The following is a 22,847-nucleotide window of genomic DNA, read 5'->3' as shown; positions in this document are numbered from 1 at the left end:
CCTCCATGTCTGCCACGCCTAGCTCATATTATACTGCCTTTATTCATGGTGATAGCTGCCTTCCTCAAACAGGTCCTCTGTCTAAATCCTTTTCGGCAGTTAGAGGGACGGACAGAGTTTCATCCTGAGGCCTTTGGAGTTTGTTGTTTTCATCTTGAAATAATCCACATGCCAGAGTGGCACATCTAGGGGTGTCCTGCTCTGAACCCCACTATGACCCTGGGGTGTTACCACGAGAGGCTTCCCCTTGCCATGAATAAATGACAGAGAGAACTGTGTGTGTTTCTGCATTTACCTATTCTTTTCTTCCTTCCTGTCTCTTTCCTGTTTTTCCTTTGAAGTTCTGAGGCTAAATCTGGCTCCTAAGAAGCACAAAGGAAGCCCGCAGCAAAGACCTCTCAAGCCTGTCCAGGAAGCCTGCCTGCACCCGCTGTGTGAGGCAGAATGGCGCCCCCAACAGGTGCACTCGCTTCATTGCTGCTGCTGGTGACCTTTACAGGTAGGAAACCGTTACCCTGGAGACACCAGCCTCACGCTTGAACTTCCTCTCTGACTTAAGCAACTCAGATCAACCTGAGATGGAGGTGGTGTGTGTTTGCTTTCCAACAGACTTATTTCACATATAAAAAGGAAGGCCTCATGCATAAGTGGTTTCTGGAAACGCATTTAACTTTTTTGTCATGACTGTTTTGGGGAAAAGAAAATCATATTTTGTATATACTAGGAAAACTTCATGTATTTATTTCAAAGAACCGCATAGTAGATCTTTTTTAGAAAGCAAATAACAGGCTTTTTTCTATCTTAAATCTTTATTTTCATATAGTCTGTTTACTTATTGTGGTCACACCATGGCATAAAATCCTTGATCAGCATCAGCTCTGGTGATCCATGCCCCAGCTAGGCCAGCCAGACCCCTTTAAACTTACTGAAGACTGAGGATGGAGATATGGCTAGGGAAACTGATTTAATATCCAGGGTTTGTCACAATGTAGTAAAAACACACTGAGGTTTACCTGGGAGTGACCCTTGTTAAAATGTGTCTTCTTAGGCCCCATCCAGACCTACTGAATCAGAACTCCTAGTGGGTGTGACTTAGGAGCCTGAAGCATCTAAATTTTAAGAAGCACAGTTTTAGGTCATACAAGAGCCACTTGAGGAAAAACTACAGTCAGGAAGGCTTTATAATTTCCTGCATGTTACTCTCCTTATGCCAAACGTCCATCTTATTAACCTCACCACTGCTTAGTATACAAGGCAAAATGACCCTTTATCCCATGCTTGATGTGCTCTGGAAAGTGCTGTCATTAATGCTTGAGCTCTTTTTTTTCTCTCAAATCCCTACCTTTTCACTGCTTTTCATCATTTTCTTATGGGGTGTTTTTCATTTATTCAAAATTCCTGAGTTAATTGAGCCCCAGTAATGTTATTTAGGGCTTGTCTGTCTTTTCTCTCTATCCTCTTTACCTTTGACAAGATGCTAACCATTGATTTTGTTGATTTGTCAACACCCGTGGAGTGCTTACTATGTTCATGGATTGGACTGGGGATTTGTAGAGGGAACAAACCTATGAGTGTTCTCCTGTCTCTTCAAGAACTTTCTTGAGTGAGTCTAATAGATGGTTTAACTGTTGGGATACTCAACTTCTCAAACTTCTTTGTCTAATATTCAGATCCACTCTTAAAGTATATTTATCTAGATAAACAGCCCATTCAGGTGACTTTTTGCAGAACAAAATGATGATCTGCCCTAGAGGCTTATGGAGACCACCACCGCCAACCTGGGGGAAAACTGCTTTTAAGTTTTGTGTTGAAGACTTTCGCCAAGCTTCTCAACCACATGGAATAATTTGCTTATTCCAGGGTCACAGCCTTTTTCCTGTTTAATGATTTCTTTGACACAGTTTTACACGTTGACTTTTAAGCTTCTGGTGTCCAAAGCCAGAAGTGAAACATGATAGTTCTTATGAATCATATTTTTCAAAAGGAGGTGACCCAACAGTTGTTCAAGGGAAATAAAATGTATCCTGCCATTTGTGTTTGAAAGAAATGTCTAGCTTGGGTCTTCATTTAAAGGCTGCTTCATTTAAAGGGATGTAGTGATATCTTTACAAGCAAAGACAGTATTTTTGAGAGTAGGGCTGAGGGTTGTAGATTTATTTACCTATTTTATCCCCTTTATCATCTCTTGACCTTGATTATAAAGGTTATATACTGTTTCGTCATGTTCAGCACAGAGTATTTTCCCCCTGTCCATATCTGATAAAAGATTAAGCTTTTCTTTAGAAAACAAAAGGCTAAAACTATTAAAGTGATTTTTTTAAAAAATAGATTTGGTTTGAGAAAATATCATTTCACTTGAAGTAAAGCAGTTTGCCTGCTTATTTACTGGGAAAGATACATATTTATGTCTAATTCTTATTGGATGAGACCAGTTAGACTTTCCTATTGAGTCAATATTTGGTACTGAATGATTCTTAAAAATTTATAATGGTGGTGATGTGTATATAGGTGAAAAAAAGAAATGATTCTTATGTTGATATGGACCATTTTTTAAAGTCTGTGTTGGATTTGTTAGAGTGTTGCTTCTCATTCATGGTTTGTTTTTTGGCTGGGAGACATGTTGGGTCTTAGCTCCCTGACCAGGGATCGAACTTGCACCCCTGCCAATGGACTGCCAGGGAAGTCCCAAACGACATGAATTCTTGTACTGTGTTTAACCATTTATCTTACCTCCAGTTAGAAGTCATCCCTAACTGTCATTATGAAAAATGTAACAGTTATTAAGAGAACGATCAGTGATGAGCACTCACTAGAAAGATCTTTTGCTCTTCGGAGTTCAGCAGAACTGCATTCCTGGAACTATATGTGATGAGGGACCAATTTGTTTTTATTTCCAAACTACCACAGACAGACTCTTTGGTAAAATATCAACAAGTTGTCTACTGAAAGAAAAACACTCAATGCAAGAGCTGTAGGTTTCAGTTTTATTCAGGGACCTTCCTGAGGATATAGCCCAGGCAACAACATCTCAGTAGCTCTGAGGGAACTGCTCTGAAAAACTGGGGAGAAGAAGCCCGTGTGTATATTATTTGGGGCAAGAGAATGCTCTTGGTACACCACTGCTGCTAGTCACAAGGAACAGCTATCTCTGCTGATGATTTTAGTGCTTTTCTATGTACGGAAAGATGCAAGAATCTGGGCTCATTAAAATTCTTCCTGAGACATGTGTCCAACTATCTAAGGGTCTGTTTTTCCAAAACACAGAGTGCCTCATCCTGCTTTTCATCCTGAATTCCTTTCTGGGTACACTGTCTTGTCAGTGACTGCAGTGGGCAATGACTTCATCCTTGTAGAACCGAATGGTGGGCAACATTCTTTATTTTTTCTAATTAAGTAATTTTTATTGGCGTGTAGTTGATTTACAATGTTGTGTTAGTATCTGCTGTACAGCAGAATGAACCAGTTATACATATATACCCTCTTTCTTTAGATTTTATTGCCACATAGGTCATTACAGAGTGTTGAGTTGAGTCCCCTGGGCCATACAGTAGGTTCTTAATAGTTATCTATTTTATATATGTTAGTTGTGTATATGTCAATCCCAGTCTCTCAGTGTATCCCTCCCTCCCTTCCCCCGCTTGGTAACTGTGTTTGTTTTCTACATTTATGATTCTGTTTTGTAGATAGGTTCATTTGTACCATTTTTTAGATTCCAATGTCTGCTTTGTTTTACAACATAAAAAGGGAGAAAAGTGATTTTGTCCTTGGGTGCCAGGGAATGACAAATTGCTACCAAGGTTTCTAAAAGCCCCAGATTCTCTTACCCTGCCGTGGGCTGGTCACGGAGCTTGTGGTCTGCCCCACTGTGTATACAGACCACACTTAGGTAGCACCACTCTTCTGCCTACTGATTTGCCAGTTGGCAGCGTTTGTGGTTCATTATTTAGAATCGGCTTAAAGCTAGTTGTTCTAGACCTATATTTAGGATGAGTTTTTCTTTCTTTTGATAATTCCCTGTCATCAGAATAAGCTGAGATGTTTAAAACTTCAGTTAACAGCAACAACAATATGACATTGTTCCTAAAGTAAACCTTTATAACTGGATTTTGGGCGAGGAACAAAATGTTACGAACAGTGTAAAAGCAATACATGCATAGAAAAGAACGCTTCCCTTCACTAAGTGGAGAAGCACCATATAAAGAGAGAAGATGGAAGGTTAGATGGACACATGGAAGACTCTATGGATGGATGGGTTGGAGTGGAAGGGTGCGAGGACAGGTGTACAGATGGGGGTGTTGATGGGTGGGCTGTACGATAAGGCAGGGGACTTCCTGTAGGAGATGCTGGTGGTTTATTTGCTTGCCAGAAGTGACCTGCCTCGCTTCCTTATTGGTGGCTGGCGTGTTTGCAGGTTGTGCCTGGACACAGTGCAGTGAGGGGAGGACGTATTCCAATGCCATCATCTCTCCTACCTTGGAAACTAGCAAAATCACGCCGGTGCCTCAGACCACCCCCTTGGGGGACTGCACATCCGCCTGCTGTGACCTGTCCAGCTGCGACCTGGCTTGGTGGTTTGAGGGCCGCTGCTACCTGGTGAGCTGCCCGCACAAAGAGAGCTGCGAGCCCAAGAAGATGGGCTCCATCAGATCTTATCTGACCTTTGTGCTCAGGCCCGCCCAGAGGCCTGCACCGCTGCTGGACTACGGGGAGGTGATGCTGAACAGGGGCGCCCCGTCGGGAATCTGGGGGGACTCACCTGAGGATATCAGAAAGGACCTACCCTTCCTGGGCAAAGATCGGGGCCTGGACATGTCTGAGTACTCAGATGACTACAGGGAGCTGGAGCAGAACCTCTTCCAGCCTGTCAGCAAGCAGGAGCCCCGGGGGAGCACAGAGTACGGGGACTGGGGCTTGCTGCCCGGAGGTGACGGAGGTTTCAATTCCTCTGCTGGAGACAGCCTCACAGCACCAGCGGAGAAGCAGCTGGAGGACCCAGAGCTCCATAAGCCAAATGAGTCAGCATGGACCCCAGCCCCGAAACCCTCTCCAGAGAGGTTATTGCTTCCTTTGGTCACTGCCCCACCTCCAGGAGAAGAACTGGAGAGAGAGACTTCTCAGCTCCACGGGCAAGCTGGCAACAGCTCTGGGAAAGAGGTGGGTGTGGCTGGTGTGTGTGTGATGGGGGGCTGCTGAGTTCACTTTGGAGCCAGGCTCAGATCCCCTGGAGAAGGAAATGGCCACCTACTCCAGTAGTCTTGCCCGGAAAATGCCCTGGACAGAGGAGCCTGACAGGCTACAGTCCATGGGGTCACCAAGAGTTGGGCACGACTTAGCAACTAAACAACACAGTCTCATTAGGTGGAGGACACAAGAAGTTTCCTCTTAAGGGCACCTATTAAGGTATTGGCAAGAAAGATGGCTCTCAGAACCTTCCAGACCTAACATCTTGTTCCTCTGTTGGGCTCTCATGACCAGAGTGTTTAAAAGAGCAAATAGTTCTTTTGCCTTCACAAGTCAGCCACCTAGTGATGATTTAGATGCCTCTGCTGGCATCTAAGATGAATGAGGATTTTTTAGAAGTTTTGAAGCCAGCCCATATAATGCAGCATGTATAGACAGAGGCTTTGCAAATCTCTTGTGGTAGGTTTTATAGGAGCAGAAAAAATTTTTTCTTCTAAGTTTTTTTTTTTTTTCTCCTGATTAACAGGAGAAACAATAAATCTGTGAAGAATTGACAAGCCAAAGAGGTTTAGGCTTGGGGTAGTAAATTGGTGACAAAATATGTTAAAGATAAGTATCTGTTAAAAAATTAAGCTGAAGCATATTAACATTATTAAGAGTTTGAACAAATATTTACGCATTCAAATCAGGCAGCATCCACAGCAGATAGAAAGGAGTTCCGAGGAGCTGTACAAAATGAAAGACATTTTTAGGCAGAAGGGAGTTGGAAACAAGGAAATTATACAAGGCAGGCAAGTGGGTTGATTATTGCAAGGTTACTTTCCTTTAAGGGGCAGTGGGAGTTTATCAAGCAGATTACTTTAAGATTATTCCTGATTGACTGGTTTAAGCTTCATTTTCCGGGAGAGCTGAAACTGTAAGTCTTGCTTTAGGAACTTGGCATAAGTGACTCTATTTTGGGCCTGTTGTTTTAACGCAAGGTTTGTTTATTCAGCCTTCTTAGCCCTAGATTTCTTCTCTCTGGTGGAAAGGTTACCTTCTATCCTCCTGGTACAATGCTTTATTTTCCACTAAAATACAAATTTCCCCCTACAGTCACAGTTAAAATTTTTTGAGCTGCTTTAAGTTGTAGATAATCCTTGAAAAGAAAGTTCCCTTTCCCATGGAGATTTGCCTCTTGCTTTCAGGGGGACAGAGGAGGGTCAGAGTGTTCTTTTTACACCGACGATTTTCCAAGTACTTAATTCAAAATAATCAGTTTGCCAGAGTGTCTTATTTGGGGATGATGTATTCTCAACCCCCTGCAGTTTCTGCAAGACCCAACAGGTTCTGAGGTTGCTAGAAACTCACTAGTGACATGAATCAGTTGGATCGGGGGAGTGAGGTACCAAGGAGAGGACACAAACTGTATGAAACTTTCCATGAAAAACACAGGTGAAAAGAGTGGGAACCTTTGGGAGAGGAAGACGTACCGAGGCAGAGAGAAGGTTCAAGGGCTAAGAGCAGAAGCTCAGGGAGGTAGACACAGAGGCTGCCCTGTGGGGAAAACAGTTGAGAGTCCAGAGGGTGCTCGCTTGGGAAAGAGCAGGACTCCGTGAGATGCAGTGAGCGAGTTGATCAGGGGGAAGCCAAATGCAGCTGGCAACACAGTGACTGGAGGACAGGTCAGGGGAGAATTTAGTGTATTTCAAGGTACAAGAGGGCACATCAGAAGATAAAGGAACATAAACCAATTAAGACTTCTTTTTTTAAAAAAGAAGAATGTTATTTAAGATATCAGTGCTTAGGTTAGAGTAAGTAAGGAAAGCTGGATTGAACTGACTGTGTATTATAATCTCAACCATTAAAAATTGCTAAACAGCCTTTTAAGTAGTGATATTATCAGAAGTGGGTTTTTTTTTCCCCCCACTTTGGTATATGTTTCTTTTCAAAGTTTCCATATTTTTCTGTCCTTGTAATTGTCTTAAACACTTTAAGACTTTCCATTAAAATATAAAGTATCACAGGTTAACCGTGTTCTTTTCCCCCACCACTAAGTATTAACACATTTCACCTTTTATGCGGCTAAGTGAACTGCAAAAGTGAGTCCCTTTTCAGTAAATACCAGTGCCCCCTTCTCCAGTTAATGTTTGAGTTACAGCTTTTCTTTCTGTGGGTTTTGCACTCCAACTTCCCCCTTTGGGTCCCCTGTCTTATTAGCCTGAGTTTTACTGACCTGGCTGTATTCAACCTTGTTTCCCCTCTATCAACTTATCCTTGTAATTGATCGCCTAGGTCCTAATGCCATCCCATGATCCTCCTCCAGCCAGCCTGGAGGTCAGCCCCGCCACTGTGGAGAAGAGCCTGGTTCTCACAGTCACCCCGTGGAGCACAGAGCATAGCATTCCAACCCTTCCCACCAGCACCATCCCATCTGAGCAGCTCAGATCTGCTCCCACTGCTCCCAGGACAGGTAAGTTAAAAAATACACCTGGAAGAAATGTGTTGAATACATGCTGTATTCATACTATATTCTATATTTGTATACTATGAATAGTATATTCATAGTAGCGACAACTTTAAAGTTTGCTCATTCCCTCTGGGCACATTGTTGAGCATCTGTTGTTTGCCAGAAATAGTGCTAGGCGCTGGGAATTTAAAAAAATGAATAGATATTGTCTTTTCCCTCCATGAGTCTATGATCTAGAGGACCAGTCTAACAGATAAATAGATGGTTTGATACATATGGCAAACAGTAGGGCAATACAGGATCTCATACAGTATGCTGTGAGAGGCTGCTATGGGAGCAGAGAGGACGCTGAGGTATATAAATACCTGGAACTGAAAATTAGCTGAGTAGAAGATAAAGCGCTAGATGTCACTGGTGGAGAGGTGATCAATGAAGGCTGTCCAGGGAGAGTGGGGAGGTGAGCTGGGGAGAGGCCTGAGGGGTAGAAAATTGGGCTTGTCATTGAATTAGGAGCTGGGAGAGCAGAAAGAGCCTACGGAGCTGACCAGGTGGTCATGATTGACAGGTAGGAGCGAGCAAGCAGAGGTGGACTGATGGAAGGAGAGAGGAGCCGGCTCCACGTTGGAAGCCAAGTGATGAGGGGGCTGTGTGTTATAGGGCGACTGGAAAGCTCCCATTAGATTTAATACTCAAGAAGTTACTAGAGACTTTTGCCATGTTTCCTGAGCCTTTCTGTGGGTGATATCCTTCCAGGATTACCCTCTCTTCTTTTGAGCTTCCCTGGTAGCCCAGTTGGTAAAGAACCTGCCTGTAATGCAGGAGACCCTGGTTCAATTCCTGGGTCAGGAAGATCCGATGGAAAAGGGATAGGCTACCCACTCCAGTATTCTTGGGCTTCCCTGGTGGCTCAGCTGGTACAGAATCTGCCTGCAATGTGGGAGACCTGGGTTCGATCCTTGGGTTGGCAAGATCCCCTGGAGAAGGGAACAGCTACCCACTCTGTATGTTGGCCTGGAGAATTCCATGGACTGTATAGGGGTTGCAAAGAGTCAGACATGACTCAGCTATTTTCACTTTCATTCTCTTCTTTGGTTATTTACTTTGATCCTGAGCTTCAGTAGAGAGAAGGACAATGCTGGAGGAAATGCTGGATAGTACTATAATGAAAAGGAAACTGGCCTGGGAATTAGCATCCTTGGGTTCTAATAGCATCTATTGCCTAGAGAGCTTAGAGGATGAAATGAATTGATCATTTTAAAGCCCTTGGTAGTGTTCAATCTGGTAAATAAGCGACTGTTGAAATGAATACATTTAAATTAGTTAAATATCTGTTGCTAGTGATCCAAATAACCTTGGGCAACTCATATTGCCTTTCTAGGGCTCAATTTCTAAAGTTAGGGGTTGGAACCAGTGTCCTGTCTTAGTTCACAATTGCTGATCTTTCTTACAAAGAGTCAGTGACAGGGAAGAGGAGCCAGAGAGGGCAGCAAACCCTCTATAGCTGGTCTAGGAAGCCACTCAAGGGACTGGATACAGACCAGGAGGAGAAAAGTGGATTTAAATGAGTCCCTCTAGCATCTCCAAGTAGCTGGGACCTCTAGAGAGCACTCAGCCTTTTTTTTTTTTTTTTTTAGTCTTTGCTTTTCTCTGTGTGATATCTTGACCTATCTCAATTGTGTTTTACAAGTGAGGCTGATGTCCTGTTGAGTCTAGCCAATTGAATGTATCCGTGTAATCTTGGCTATAGAGCAAGGAACCATTGTTCTGAATGCTGATTTGGTGAGAGTGGATGTGCCTATTGCTTGAGTTAAAATAGCCTTTTTACCATTGAGGTTGCCTGGATTTATTTTCTCCTGGAAATGTTCCAAGAGCAAGGCCACATGCAGCAGTGCATGGGGTTACTATCAGAAGAACTGAGTGGTGTATGAATAATGATTCAGAAACACTTATGATTATACTCCATCTTTTAATGGCTAAAAATAGCACCTACTAGAGAGTCAAGCAAAGCTGGTGGCAAGAGGAAAAAATAGCCCTGATCCGCAGTATCCCACCTGTTTCTCACAACTCTTGTCACTGACACCTTGCTCAGTCACCCTGAAGCATTATTTTCCCCACAGTGCCTAGACAGTTTTAAATTGATGAAATCTACCCTGCAGCCTAATATGGGGTACAGTTCAGTTACTAGTCAGAGGGGAAAAAGTATCTTTGATAAAGTCAGATGAAGAACTATTACAGAAGTGTGTTGTTTTATTTCATGGATACTTGAAAAACCTATTATAGGACAGTAATGGAGCATCATTAAAGTATATGATGAAATGGACAATTTCTAATTAACTTTCAGTGAAACAGCTCATGGTGTCTGCTGGCGAGAACCTAGTCATAACTTCACCAGCAGATGAAGTTGAACTGAAGGCTTCCGTTGTGCCAGCGCCACCTGCAGGTGAGAGTTTGACTTTCCTCTGGACCAGTGGGCTTCCCTGGTGGTTCAGACTGTAGTGTGGAGAGAGCCGGGTTCCATGCCTGGGTCGGGAAGACTCCCCTGGAGAAGGAAACGGCAACCCACTCCAGTATTCTTGCCTGGAAAATCCCACGGATAGAGGAGCCTGGCAGGCTACAGTCCACAGGGTCGCAAAGAGTCAGACACGACTGAGAGACTTCCCTTTTCTTTCTGGGACACTGGGCTTCCCTAGTGGCTCACAAGATTAAAAAATCTGCCTACTATGCAGGAGACACAGGTTCTATCCCTGGGTCTGGAAGATCCCCTGGAGGAGGGAATGGCTACCTACTCCAGTATTCTTGCCTGGAGAATTCCATGGACAGAGAAGTCTGACAGGCTACAGTCCCCGGGGTCGCAAAGAGTCAGAGACGACTAAGCGACTAACACACTGGGATCCGTAGGGGGCCCATTAGCTGGTGTGTCCTTAAGGAGTCTTTACTGGGTTTTTACAACTTGGATTCCTTTTCACAACCTGGAAATGTCACTCTTGAGGCTTTGATAATCATAAGCTTTAAAGTTTGTTGAAATAGTTTAAAATGGAGTAAGAGGATAGGAATTAAATCCAGTACATTTCCTTTAATTGGTCAGAATAAAAAGTCATGCCTTTTCTTTTTTTTGAAGTCGAGAATTCTGTCTTTTAAAAAATACTTATCTATTTATTTGGCTGCATTGGGTCTTAGTTTCAGTACACAGGATCTTTGTTGGGGTGCATGAGCTCTTTAGCTATTGCTCATGGACTCCAGAATGCGCAGGCTCAGTCGTTGCTTTGCTTGGGCTTAGTTTCTCTGCGGCATGTGGGACCTTAGTTCACTGACCGGGGATTGAACCCACGTCCCCTGCATTGCAAGGCAGATTCTTAATTACTGGATCACCAGTGAAGTCTCAAGTCCTACATTTCCAATGATGCAAAACAGAGTGATAATCTTAGAACAGGAGAGGTTTCCATATGCTCGCTTTTTACTTGTAATAAGAGGGCTTTCCAGGTGGCGCTAATGGTTAAGAACCCACCTCCCAGTTCAAGAGACATGAGAGACACAGGTTCGATCCCTGAGTTAGGAAGATCTCCTGGAGAAGGGAATGGCACCCCATTCCAGTGTTCTTGCCTGAAGAATCCCATGGACAGAGGAGCCTGGCAGGCTACAGTCCATAGAATCGGACACGACTGAAGCGACTTAGCATGCACAGCCCGCAGAACCTGGAGCGATTCTCCTGTCGGCTGAGGGAGGTTGCATATGCACACAGGTTTGTTTGCAGACACTGTAGTGATGACAGCTGTTCAAAAACATGTTGTTTAAAATGCTCTTTCTTCTGCTGGTCCAGCACTCTGCTGTTCAGCAAACATTTGACCATGTGACCTGTCAAATACATTCTTTCTCAAAATATATTCATTCCTCTGGTGTTTGAATATTTCTCATTCAGGTTAGTTCCTTTATTCGTTTCTCCCTGTCACACATGGATCAAAATTTAGGCAAAATGATAATACTTGGCGTTATTAATTTATTCCTTTCAGCTGAAGGAATCATGCCTTAATGACTAGTATCACAAAGTAGAAGATAGATTCGTCCTAACATATAGAGGTTTAATCTGTTCTTACGTCCTTATATAAACCCCTACAACAGATGAATTTAAATCTTCTTGCTTTTTGTTAAAAGGAGAAAAATAAAGGAGAAAAAAAATCCATAGCACAGTGGATTATATTATGTTAAAATTTATATTGTATAGGCAGGTGTAGCAGTCCGGAAGGAAAGTCATCAAGTGCAAACAATGAAATTTGGGCCCTTTTTTTAAAAAAAAAAAACTTTCTATATTTTCTCAATTTTTATAATTTATAGTGTTCTTATAATAAAGAAATTTTACATTCAAAAGATATATAAACCTTATTATTCCTTACTTGGATGATAGTTGAAAGTTGGGTTCAACATGCCTAAATTAATTTCTGCTAACAGATTGAAGACTCTCACTTTCTTTCCTCTGCCCAGATTATAGTGACTTCTAAGAATTTATAACTACCCATACTTCTCTTTGGCTCTCAGAAACAACTTACAGCTATGAATGGAGTTTAATAAGCCACCCTGAAGACTACCAAGGAGAAATAAAACAGAGACACATGCAGGCTCTTAATGTCTCTCAAGTAAGTAACTGGTGACTGGTTGTAATTGACAGCGTGCCTAAAAATTCAGGTGTTATCTTCTTAGCTGTTGAACCCAGAAGTCTCTGTTATGGTTAAGATTAAAAGAAGAACTATGGACAGAGGAGCCTGGTGGGCTACAGTCCTGGGGCCACAGACAGTTGGACGTGACTGGGCAACTGAGCACACACATTAATGAATTATATTTCAAGCATGTAGGTAGACAGGCAGATATGAATAAAGGGGCTTTCAGGAACTTTTTCTTCGTTTGACTTGCTTGGCATATCAGTCTGGGGAAGAAGGCTGGTTGCCCAGGCTGATGTGGGTCTCTGTAGTGAGGTTAAAGCTTGTGTTCCAACCCTTGCCCCTTTTGCAGTGTCAAAGACACTCTGGTCATCTCTGATTCTCAGGCACATTTCTAGGATTGCCAAAAATTCATTCCAGTCCACAAATGGTTTGACTACCAAATATTGCTCCAAGATGTAAGCCATCACAGGAGGAAACATGTCCTCGTTTTAGAGGGCCATAGACGATTATGTTGTCTTCATTTCTGAGACCGCACAGCTACGGGTACAACACAAGTTAGCATCACCATCTCCTTGTCGCTGAGCGCTGTTTCTCAAAGACTGGCACCTGGACCACAGACAGCTGACCCACCAGCTTAGTAAATATGCAGGATTCCCATACATACAACTTTGCAAATGGCTCCCCTTGGCTGGTCCATCTCACCAATAGTTCTGTAAGGCCTGTGAACGTCTGTAATGAAGCTGAAGTCCTTCCCAGATGATTGTCAGTGTTCTAGAGTACAGGCTTCAGACGTGGCAGTGTGTCTCTAGGTCCCAAGCATCCACTCTGTGCTGACTTCAGGAGAACAGCTTCTGGAATATTTAAGGATCTTCCAGGCAGTGGACCCATCCTGTTGTTTGCACGTTTGCTGATGTAACTTTTCTTTATCTTGCAGTTGTCGGTAGGATGTTATGCCTTCAAAGTAGCGGTTTCTGGTGAAAATGCCTTTGGAGAGGGATTTGTAAATGTCACCGTGAAGCCAGGTAAGCTTGTGGAAGAGAATAGCCTCCTGTGGTACAGGTCTCCCTTGCCTTTTGGTGCCTGAACTACACGGTAATATATTATTTAGTTTTACACTGGACACCATTGTAGAGACCATGCAAAGATGACATGGTTTTTTTTTTTTCCTTTCTGCTTTCTTAGTATAGTTCTTAGTGCTCACTTGATACTGCTGTGCAGCGTTGCAAGCTTATTGCTTTCTCTTCTTAAGTGTTAGTTGCTAAGTCTTGTCTGACTCTTTGTGACCCCATGGACTGTAGCCTGCCAGGATCCTCTGTCCATGGGATTCTCCAGGCAAGAATACTGGAGTGGGTTGCCATTCCCATCTCCAGGGGATCTTCCCCACCCAGGGATCGAATCTGGGTCTCCTGCATTGCAGGCAGATTCTTTACCATCTGAGCCACCAGGGAAGCCTCAAGTCAGTGGCAAATTGTCTGTGCCTTAGCCTCCTCCATCTGACACTCTTCTACCTTGGTTCCCTGTGACTCAGTTTGACCTTAGGTGAAAGAGCTTTTCAAATACATTTAACTGAGCACCTCAGGGGTCAAGGAAAATGCATGCCATGGGCTTTCAAGCCCCCTGGTCCTTTCAGGCCACCACGAGCCCATAGGTCAGTGCGGTTGTGTGAGTTAGAAACAGTGGCCCTTTGTCAGGGTGGGCACAGCTCTGGCTCTGTGCATGGAGCGTGGTGTGGTCTTGAACCTCCTCCATCCCCTCCACTGGACATACGGGCAGCGGACCAACCCCCGCTCCAGCCTCTACCTCAGGGGTGATGAGGGAGCCTTCAGTCAAAGATTGAAGATCCAGTTAATCATAGGAGCTGGAACCATACTCCAGGGCTCCTCTTCTGCAGTTGCTGCTCAAACTCTGTCACCAACGCCTTGGTTGTTATTACACGTGTTCATTGAGCCTGGGGTTTTTGTACAAAAATCGAAACCCGCAGACATGCTCCTAAAATGTATGGAAACATCCCAAAACATTAACAAGCCCTCTGCACACTCAAAGCCTGTAGGGTAAACACCGTCTGGACAGGATATTGATGACCAGTGTGTTTGAAAGTCACATGGTTTATTTTGGGGGTGGTGTGTACAGAACACAACGTGACTCAGTCCGCATCATTTTTTTCCGTCTTGCAGCCGGAAGAGTCAACCTGCCTCCCACGGCAATTGCTTCTCCCGAGAGACAGGAGCTCTCCCTGCCATTGACAGCGGCTCTCATCGACGGCAGCCGTGGGTACCCTGCCCCACGTCGGGGGTCTGGCCCCATGAACCGTGAAATGTAATGGGAACTCTCTGCTGAAGCTGAGAGGACTTAATAGATGGGCATTTGTCTGTATATTCAACTCCTTCAGCTCCTTTAGCACAACTTCTCTGCCTTGGGCTGAATTTCCCTTCAGTCACGTCTCATTTTGTCTATGAGAAAAGTCCTTTAGGGCCTAGCTATTGCATGGGAATTAAAGCAATTAGGAAAGACTCTCGATGCAGTCTATGTGATGAGCCTTTGGAAAGTCACTTTTAACAAATGGTAGAAGGGGTGTCTTTAGTGCGGGCAGGTAGAGTTTTGTTCATTTAATTCAGAGTTCATTCCTTCAATTAGTCTATGTGGAAAGGGCCCCAGTGTAACTTCGTGGGTCCAGGCAAATGAGAATAGATGAAAACATATCCTGTGTTTGACACTATATTCAAATATGTTCAGCAGTATCAGTGTTACTGGTATTTGCATTTATGTCTGTCAAATCACAAAGCTAATAGCAAATCCGGAGAGTGAAGAATACTTGCCTTGGTTCCTAGGAGAAGAGTACCTGTCAGTCACTAGCGCTGCTCCAAGTCTGCACAGATACAGAATATCTACAAATCACATTGACACAGTCTTTTGCATCTATTCCAATATAAATGTCTATATTGCCTCCTTAGCAACATGAAAATAAAGCACATTTTAAATGAAAATATTTATGAGAGAATGCATTATGTCTTGATTCCTCTAATTCAGTGTAACTTGGTTACAGGAAACTGTTCAGGATTATTAATCTGTCACATGGAAGTTTCTTTCCTTAAATGAATGAGATGAAACTGGCTCTCTTCTAGGCCTAAATCACTGTTATTCTGCATAGTACATTTTGTTTACTTTCTTTTGAAGTAGAGGTGGGAGGTTTTGATGTAGGGTACAGTCTTTCTCTGGATTTACACTTAATGATTAGGGTGGTAAAAGGTGTTTTGTAATTATATAGAAGCATCTCAATTCTTTATGAATCTGTCAGTCATATACTTACGTAAATTATCAGTAAGATATCATGTGCTGTAGTTAAAGTGAGTTTTGTTTTTAAAAAGCAATAGTGCCTGTCACTGTGCCATTTAAATTCACAACTGAGTGGAAACACCCTGACTCAAATCTGGTGGAAATCCTAGAGAAAAATCATGATGATAATTTAGGGAGAAGAAGAAATCTTCCTTTTAACACATATTATATGGCCATTGAAATCTTTGCAATTAAATAATTTCTAATAAATACAAATTTAAACACCCAGTGATATTAATCATGAAATTGATGTTTTAATATCCTTATATTTAATTCTAGTTTTCATGTATTTTTCAATCTTTCTAGAAAGTACAGATGATACTAAAATCGTGAGTTATCACTGGGAAGAAGTTAATGGGCCCTCCCGAGAAGAGAAGACCTCAGCTGATTCCGCCGTCTTACATCTGTCTAACCTTGTTCCTGGAAACTATACTTTCAGGCAAGTGGGCTCAGTTTCCAGCACTGATCATTTGACTCTTTTCCTTAAATTGATGCATCTTTTCATTTTCATCAGGAGACAGGGCAGATTTGGTTTTGTCGGGGGTTTTGGTTGGCAACCACTTCGTACTCTGATCAGTAATATAAACTACAAGTGTCTGTGTATGGGAAACCTCTGGATTTGGTTGTCAGTAACAGTACGGGTTGGCACCTATTTTGCTGTGTTGAGAAACATGAAAGAAAGTTTCTATCTTCTGAGTCTGTGTGAGGCAGAGTTATGTGATTTATCTATTTATCTTTTTATAACTTTTTAAGGTATAGCTGAAGTATAATAAACTGCACATATTTAAGATATAAAATTTGATGAGTTTTGACATATGTATATACCTGTTGCACCATTGTCAGAATCAAGATAATAAACATTTCCATCATCCCCAGAGTTTTCTCATGCCCCTTGGCAATCCCTTCCTCCCTCCATCCCTGTCTCTGGGCAACCACTGGCTTGCTCTCCGCCACTTTAAGTTATCCCAAACTTTCTAGAATTTCATATAAGTGGAATTGTACAATATGTGCTCCTTTTTGTTTGGTTTCTTTCACTCAGCAAATGATTTTGATATTCATCCATGCTGTTGTCTCTATCGATAGCATGTTCTATTTAATTGCTGAGTACTATTCCAATGTATGGATATACCACAGTTTGCTTATCCTTTCATCTAGTATGGACTCTGAGGTTTTTAGCTTTGAACTATTATAAATAAAGCTGCTGTGAACATTTGCATACAAGTCTTTTGTGGACATATATTTTCATTTTTCTGGGGCAAAAACCCACCAATGGAAGAATTAGGTCCTGTGTTGAGTTTGTTCAACATTTTAAGAAATTTCCAAGCTCTTTCCCAAAGTGGGTATATTATTTTACATTCCCACTCATAGTATATGAAGTTTTCAACCTCCACATCCTTACCAACACTTGATGTAATCATTCTTTTAAATTTTATCTACTTTGATGGATGGTGATATCTCATTATGGTTTTAATTTGCATTTTCCTGATAACTAATGACATTAAGCATATTGTAGGTGTTTCTTGGCCGTTCGTGGTAACTTCATTTGTGAATCTCCAGTCAGATCTTTTTCCTATTTTATTGTTTGTCTTATTTAGTTGTAAAATTTTTATGCATTCTGAAACAAGTTCTTTATATGTGTTATTGATATTTCCTCCTCGTATATGAAATTTTGTTCTCTTAATGGTACCTTTTAAAGGGCAAAAGTTTTAAATTTTGATTATCTAATCTATCAGTTTTTTTCTGTTTCATGCTTTTTGGGTTCTATCTAGGTAGCTGTTGTTTATTCCCCAAATTGCAAAGATCCTGGTTTCTTTCTTTAAGTTTTTGGATTTCCGGGTTTTATATTAAATCTGTGATCTATTTTGAGTTAGTTTTATGTACTGTGTGAGATTTTTGAATGTTAAGTCAACCTTACATTCATGGAGTAAGCCCTATTTTATCATGATATTCTTTTTATATAGCATAGGCTTCAAGTTGATAATATTTTTATAAATATTTTTATGTCTGTCCTCATGAAAGATTTGGTTTATGCTTTCTTCTGTCTTTCTCTCCCTCTGCATTTGTCTTTGTTAAGGTTTGGTGTGAGGATTATACTGGCCAAATAAAACAAGGTCATATCCTTTATTTTCTGAATTATTTGTGAATAACTGGTGGCATTTTTTTTTCTTGAATGTTTGATGGAATTAACCAGTAAGATCGTCTGGGCCTGGAATTTTCTTCTTGGGAAAGTTTTGATAATAAATTTGATTTCTTTAATAGATGTAAGGCTATTTAGATTTTCTGTTTTTTACTTTTTCTTTTTTTAAGTTTTATATTGGCATATAGTTGATTAATAATGATATGTATCTGTTTTTTCTTGTGTCAGTTTTTAGTAAATTGTATTTTTCAACAACTTTGTGGATTCCTACTAAATCATCATATTTTTTGGAATCAAGTTGCTCATAATATCTTCATATTATCCTTTCAAGTCTGTAGCATCTGTGATGATAACCCCTTTTTCATTTCCAGTATTGGTGATTTATGTTCTCTTTTTCTCTTTATTAGTGTAATTAAGGGGTTTGTTAATATTATTTATCTTCTCATAGAACCTAACTAGAACTGCTTTAATCTATTTGCTTGTTTTCTAATTTGTTCTTTTCTGTTCTATCTTTACTATTTATTTACTTCTATTTACTTTTGATTTACTTTGTTCTTTTTCTTCTACTAACGACTTCTTAGAGTAGAATCTTGGGTCATTTTCGAGTCATTTATTTAAGGACTCAGAATGTATCCTGACTAAACTTGGTTGTGGAGGAAGGATCTTAGGTGTTTGTTTTCCTGTCAGAGTGAAAACTGGAGTTTGGATCTTGGTTGTATGGAATATATGGGCTCAGTTCAGTTCAGTTCAGTCACTCAGTCGTGTCTGACTCTTTGCGACGCCATGAATCGCAGCACGCCAGGCCTCCCTGTCCATCACCAACTCCCGGAGTTCACTCAGACTCACGTCCATCGAGTCAGTGATGCCATCTAGCCATCTCATCCTCTGTCGTCCCCTTCTCCTCCTGCCCCCAATCCCTCCCAGCTTCAGAGTCTTTTTCCAATGAGTCAACTCTTTGCATGAGGTGGCCAAAGTACTGGAGTTTCAGCTTTAGCATCATTCCTTCCAAAGAAATCCCAGGGCTGATCTCCTTAGAGGCCCAGAATACCTGGGCCCCCTGTAAGTACCTTACCTACAAATATGTCCTGTATTCTTTCCAGAGCTTCATTCTCATAGTCCTCTTTATAGCTGTTAAACATGCACTGCTACCCTGAATTAACATCTTTATTGCAGAAAGGAACAGTGGCCTTATCTCACTGATCCAGTTGCCACATCACCAGTGAGTTTACTACAGGAGGTCAGTGCAGCTCTTTCTCTGTTGTTTGTGTAGGTTGAGTATCATTTGTATCTGAAAGTGCTTAATTCTAAAATCGGAAGAGGCAATGGCACCCCACTCCAGTACTCTTGCCTGAAAAATCCCATGGATGGAGGAGCCTAGGCTGCAGTCCATGGGGTCACTAAAAGTCAAGACATGACTGAGCGACTTCACTTTCACTTTTCACTCTCATGCATTGGAGAATGAAATGGCAACCCACTCCACTGTTCTTGCCTGGAGAATCCCAGGGGTGGCGGAGCCTGGTGAGCTGCCGTCTATGGGGTCGCACGGAGTTGGACACGACTGAAGTGACTTAGCAGCAATTCTAAAATGGCTTTGCAAGGAGTGTCCTGAAAACACTTAATACTTAGTCCTCTAGAAAAGAATGAAAAAAATTAAAAGGCTTTGTATCTGAAATTTGTGAGTAATTTTCCGCCTCTACATGTTCAGGCCTGAGAGCAGGACTTAAACTGATATATTCTGAATCTCGGGTAATAGAGGCTTCTGTGTTGGCCAGGGTTGTTTTCTTCATCCAGCATTTAGAAGAATTATGAGAAATCTACATAAAAGAAAACCCTATCATGTGACTGTATTGCTAGCTAAAAATAAATCAACAGCAAAAAATATATCCTCAGGTCTCTTCTTTCCTCAGCTTCATCCTCAAGTTTCTGCTCTGAGTTGTTCTGAGAAATATACATAGGCAGACTCAGTTGACCACTTGCCTTAAGATCTGGCATAGTCATGCGGTATAATAGCCTCCTGTCCTTTCACTAGGTTGACTGTTACAGACTCAGATGGAGCCACTAACTCCACAATGGCAGCCCTAATAGTCAGCAGCGCTGTGGACTACCCACCAGTTGCCAACGCGGGACCAAATCAGACTATAACTTTGCCCCAAAACTCCATCACTTTGAATGGAAACCAGAGCAGTGATGATCACCAGATTGTCCTCTATGAGTGGTCCCTGGTGCCTGGGAGTACGAACCAAGAGGTGGCTATGCAGGTGCGTTCTCCATCCTGCCTTCAGACTTCTATTTCTCTAGCTGTCTGTTCATCTGTCTCTCAGTCTATCTCTTTTTCTTTCTGTGTTTCTTTTTGTCCATCATCCATCCATCTATCTAAAATATTGGTGCAAGGGGAAGCTAAATTCGGAAAACATGTTTTATAAAGTTGCTTATTATAACCATCAGGAGAGTAGCTGAACTCACAAATCTTCTAAATTTATGTCACTTTCCCTCACTCACTCTATGTAAGCCCAGAATAGCAACTAAGCAGGTCCTAGTTGAAATGTCAACCTTGAATGTTGAAAACTTGACCTTGAGGTTCGTTTGGGAAAAGGCTGACCCAACATTTGCTACAGAAATATTATTTTAGTACGTATTAGGATAAACATTAGAAGTAATCTAGTCTAAACCTCATTATCAGTAATTTCCTGTGTATTTTGTTCTTCCTAGTTTTATAAATTGCATGTTATCGTCTCTAGATTCAGCTGTCTCTTGTTGAGATCGCTTTGTATTTACCTTTTGATTGGTTCCAGTCTCTAATGTATCTGTCTATAATAACCTTGAAATGTTGCTATATTTGTATGCGTGTATGTGAGCTGCTTACTTATTGCTGCTAACCAGCTTGGTACCTTTGAAGTTATGTTATTATTTAAGAGTTTAATGGAAAAAAAGATAGTACCTTACATTGCTCCCTTCCTCTTCTCCTTCAAACACCGTCTCACCAGTCCAAGACAAATTTCTTGTTAGTGTTTGTGATGAAGTCAGACAGTCCATGAAGACTGACCTACTTTACTTTTTTGATCTTTCTGGGAAGAGCTTTGTGATTATGATGAATTAAAAATGACCGATGGGATGCATGGAACTTGAAAGAGCTGTGAGTCCTCTGGATACCTTTAGAGAGCACGTGATGTAGTGTTCATCTCTACCTGAGAGTTGTGGCAAATGCTGTTTGCAGCTGTTGGGTTAAGAATTCAGATTCAGAGGAGTTTGGATACAAACAAGAAGATGGACTATTTTGCATTTTTTCAGTTAAAAAATATTTCAAAATTTCTTTCCCTTAATTTCTGAGAACGATGTGCCCAGAGCTAATGGGGCAGTGCATCCGTGTCTACGGGACCTGGACCCACAGGAAGTCACTTGTGCCGGACTGCAGGGCTAACCTCGTTGCTCTGTGCGTCTGCCCACTTGCTGTAAACACTCTCAGATTAGCCACAGTAAGGATGCTGCTGGCTTGTGGTTGACTGATTAAGGTGTCAAAAGGAGTAATGCTTTTTAGGAACTGGGACAATCACAAAGATAAGCTCTTTAACCAGACTCCTTTATACTTAGACTAAAAATTCTCAGTAAATTTGTCTGCTCAGTTCCCATTTGCTGCAAGCTTCCTTTTAACTGTGTGCATAGCGTTCCTGTAACCATGTTAATTTTGAGTTATGTACTGGAAATTATACTTTCTCTAAGAGCTTTCCAGAAAAAGAAATACTTTGCTCTATTGAATCAAAGTAGGGGAAAGCCCGTTTTTAAAGTCATAAAAGAATGTATTTCAAATTTCAATAACTCCCTGTGTGATAACACACTTGATTTTCTATTATTAAAAATTTTTTTTCCTTTAAAACTAAAAGAAAAACAAGAACAGAAATTTATAGATAATCATAGGAAAGTAAATACATTATGATAGGACTTAAATTTAAAAATCCTTTCCAGGATGCCATAAAGTTTAAGCATAGGCAACAACTTGGAATATTTCCAACAAAGGAGCAAAAATAACCAAAGGGGTATTAACCTGGAGGCAACAAGGTTAAACTACTGTATACTCAAACTGAAAAAAAAAATGCCTTATTGAAAAGTTTTGTTATCCCAGCATTTAAAAAATTTATTTTACATCAAGGACCTACTGTATTGGGCTTCCCTGGTAGCTCAGATGGTAAAGAATCTGCCTGCAATGTAGGAGACCCAGGTTCAATCCCTGGGTCAGGAAGATCCCCTGGAGAGAGCAAGGCAACCCACCCAGTATTCTTGCTGGGAGAATTCCATGGACAGAGAAGCCTGGCAGGATATAGTCCAAGGGTAAACTACTGTATACTCAACTGAAAAAAAAAAAAAAGCCTTATTGAAAAGTATTGTTGTCCTAGCATTTTAAAAAGTTATTTTACATCAAGGACCCACTGTATAGCTCAGGTGTTGAACTCTAATCAGTATCTTGTAATACACTATAATGGAGAAGAATCTGAAAAAGAATATGTGTATGTGTAACTGATTCACTTTGCTAGATACCTGAAACATTGTAAATCAACTGTACATCAATAAAAATTAAAAAGAAAGAATACATGCACAAAAAGAAAAATTCAAGAGATGATAATATACGGGGGAAAATAACAAAAAATTATTTTTGATCATGATTGATTTCCTGTGGTTAAAAAAACTCTAATTCTGATAAAGCGGAAACACACCTTGACCTCAACCAAGTCCCTTTATATGAGATAATTACTGTGATGAGTTTAACCTGTGTGTGTCCAGAATCTTTTCTGTGTTTGTATGTGTGTAAAGTACATATATTAGTATCTACCACACTGTAGCCATTGTTGCACAGTTTTCTTTGATTTGTATTATATCTTTGATATCTTTCCACTTTTTAATGTGAACATCTACTTCATTCTTTTAAACGTCTTTCTTTGCAGCTAGCATCCCATAGTGTATATGGTGGGCTTGGCCGTTTCTCTTTTAATGATCGTCTGGATTGTTCCCTTTTCTTTTTTTTTTTCTATAGGCGATATGTTAGCATCCATGGGCGAGTCTCCATTATTACACATGTGGGCTTTTCTCTAGGGTAGATACTCAG

The 22,847-nt window shown here is 41.3% G+C and overlaps 1 protein-coding gene across 1 annotated transcript in view; it reads left to right on the top strand.

Annotated features, from left to right (window-relative positions):
- Positions 1 to 348: 348 nt before the first annotated feature.
- Positions 349 to 22,847, top strand: part of KIAA0319 (KIAA0319 ortholog) — a 43,757-nt gene continuing 21,258 nt past the window's right edge. Inside the window, exons 1-9 of the mRNA XM_040249937.1 lie at positions 349 to 499; positions 4,412 to 5,154; positions 7,456 to 7,633; positions 9,972 to 10,070; positions 12,161 to 12,258; positions 13,217 to 13,304; positions 14,457 to 14,549; positions 15,922 to 16,054; positions 19,782 to 20,010. Coding sequence (XP_040105871.1) covers positions 445 to 499; positions 4,412 to 5,154; positions 7,456 to 7,633; positions 9,972 to 10,070; positions 12,161 to 12,258; positions 13,217 to 13,304; positions 14,457 to 14,549; positions 15,922 to 16,054; positions 19,782 to 20,010 — 1,716 coding nt within the window. The 5' untranslated portion in view covers positions 349 to 444. The remainder of the gene's footprint in view (positions 500 to 4,411; positions 5,155 to 7,455; positions 7,634 to 9,971; positions 10,071 to 12,160; positions 12,259 to 13,216; positions 13,305 to 14,456; positions 14,550 to 15,921; positions 16,055 to 19,781; positions 20,011 to 22,847) is intronic.

The sequence above is a fragment of the Oryx dammah genome, unplaced genomic scaffold, assembly GCF_014754425.2.
Source record: "Oryx dammah isolate SB20612 unplaced genomic scaffold, SCBI_Odam_1.1 HiC_scaffold_11, whole genome shotgun sequence".
Taxonomy (NCBI): Eukaryota; Metazoa; Chordata; class Mammalia; order Artiodactyla; family Bovidae; genus Oryx; species Oryx dammah.
This window is presented reverse-complemented; position numbering and strand designations above follow the sequence as displayed.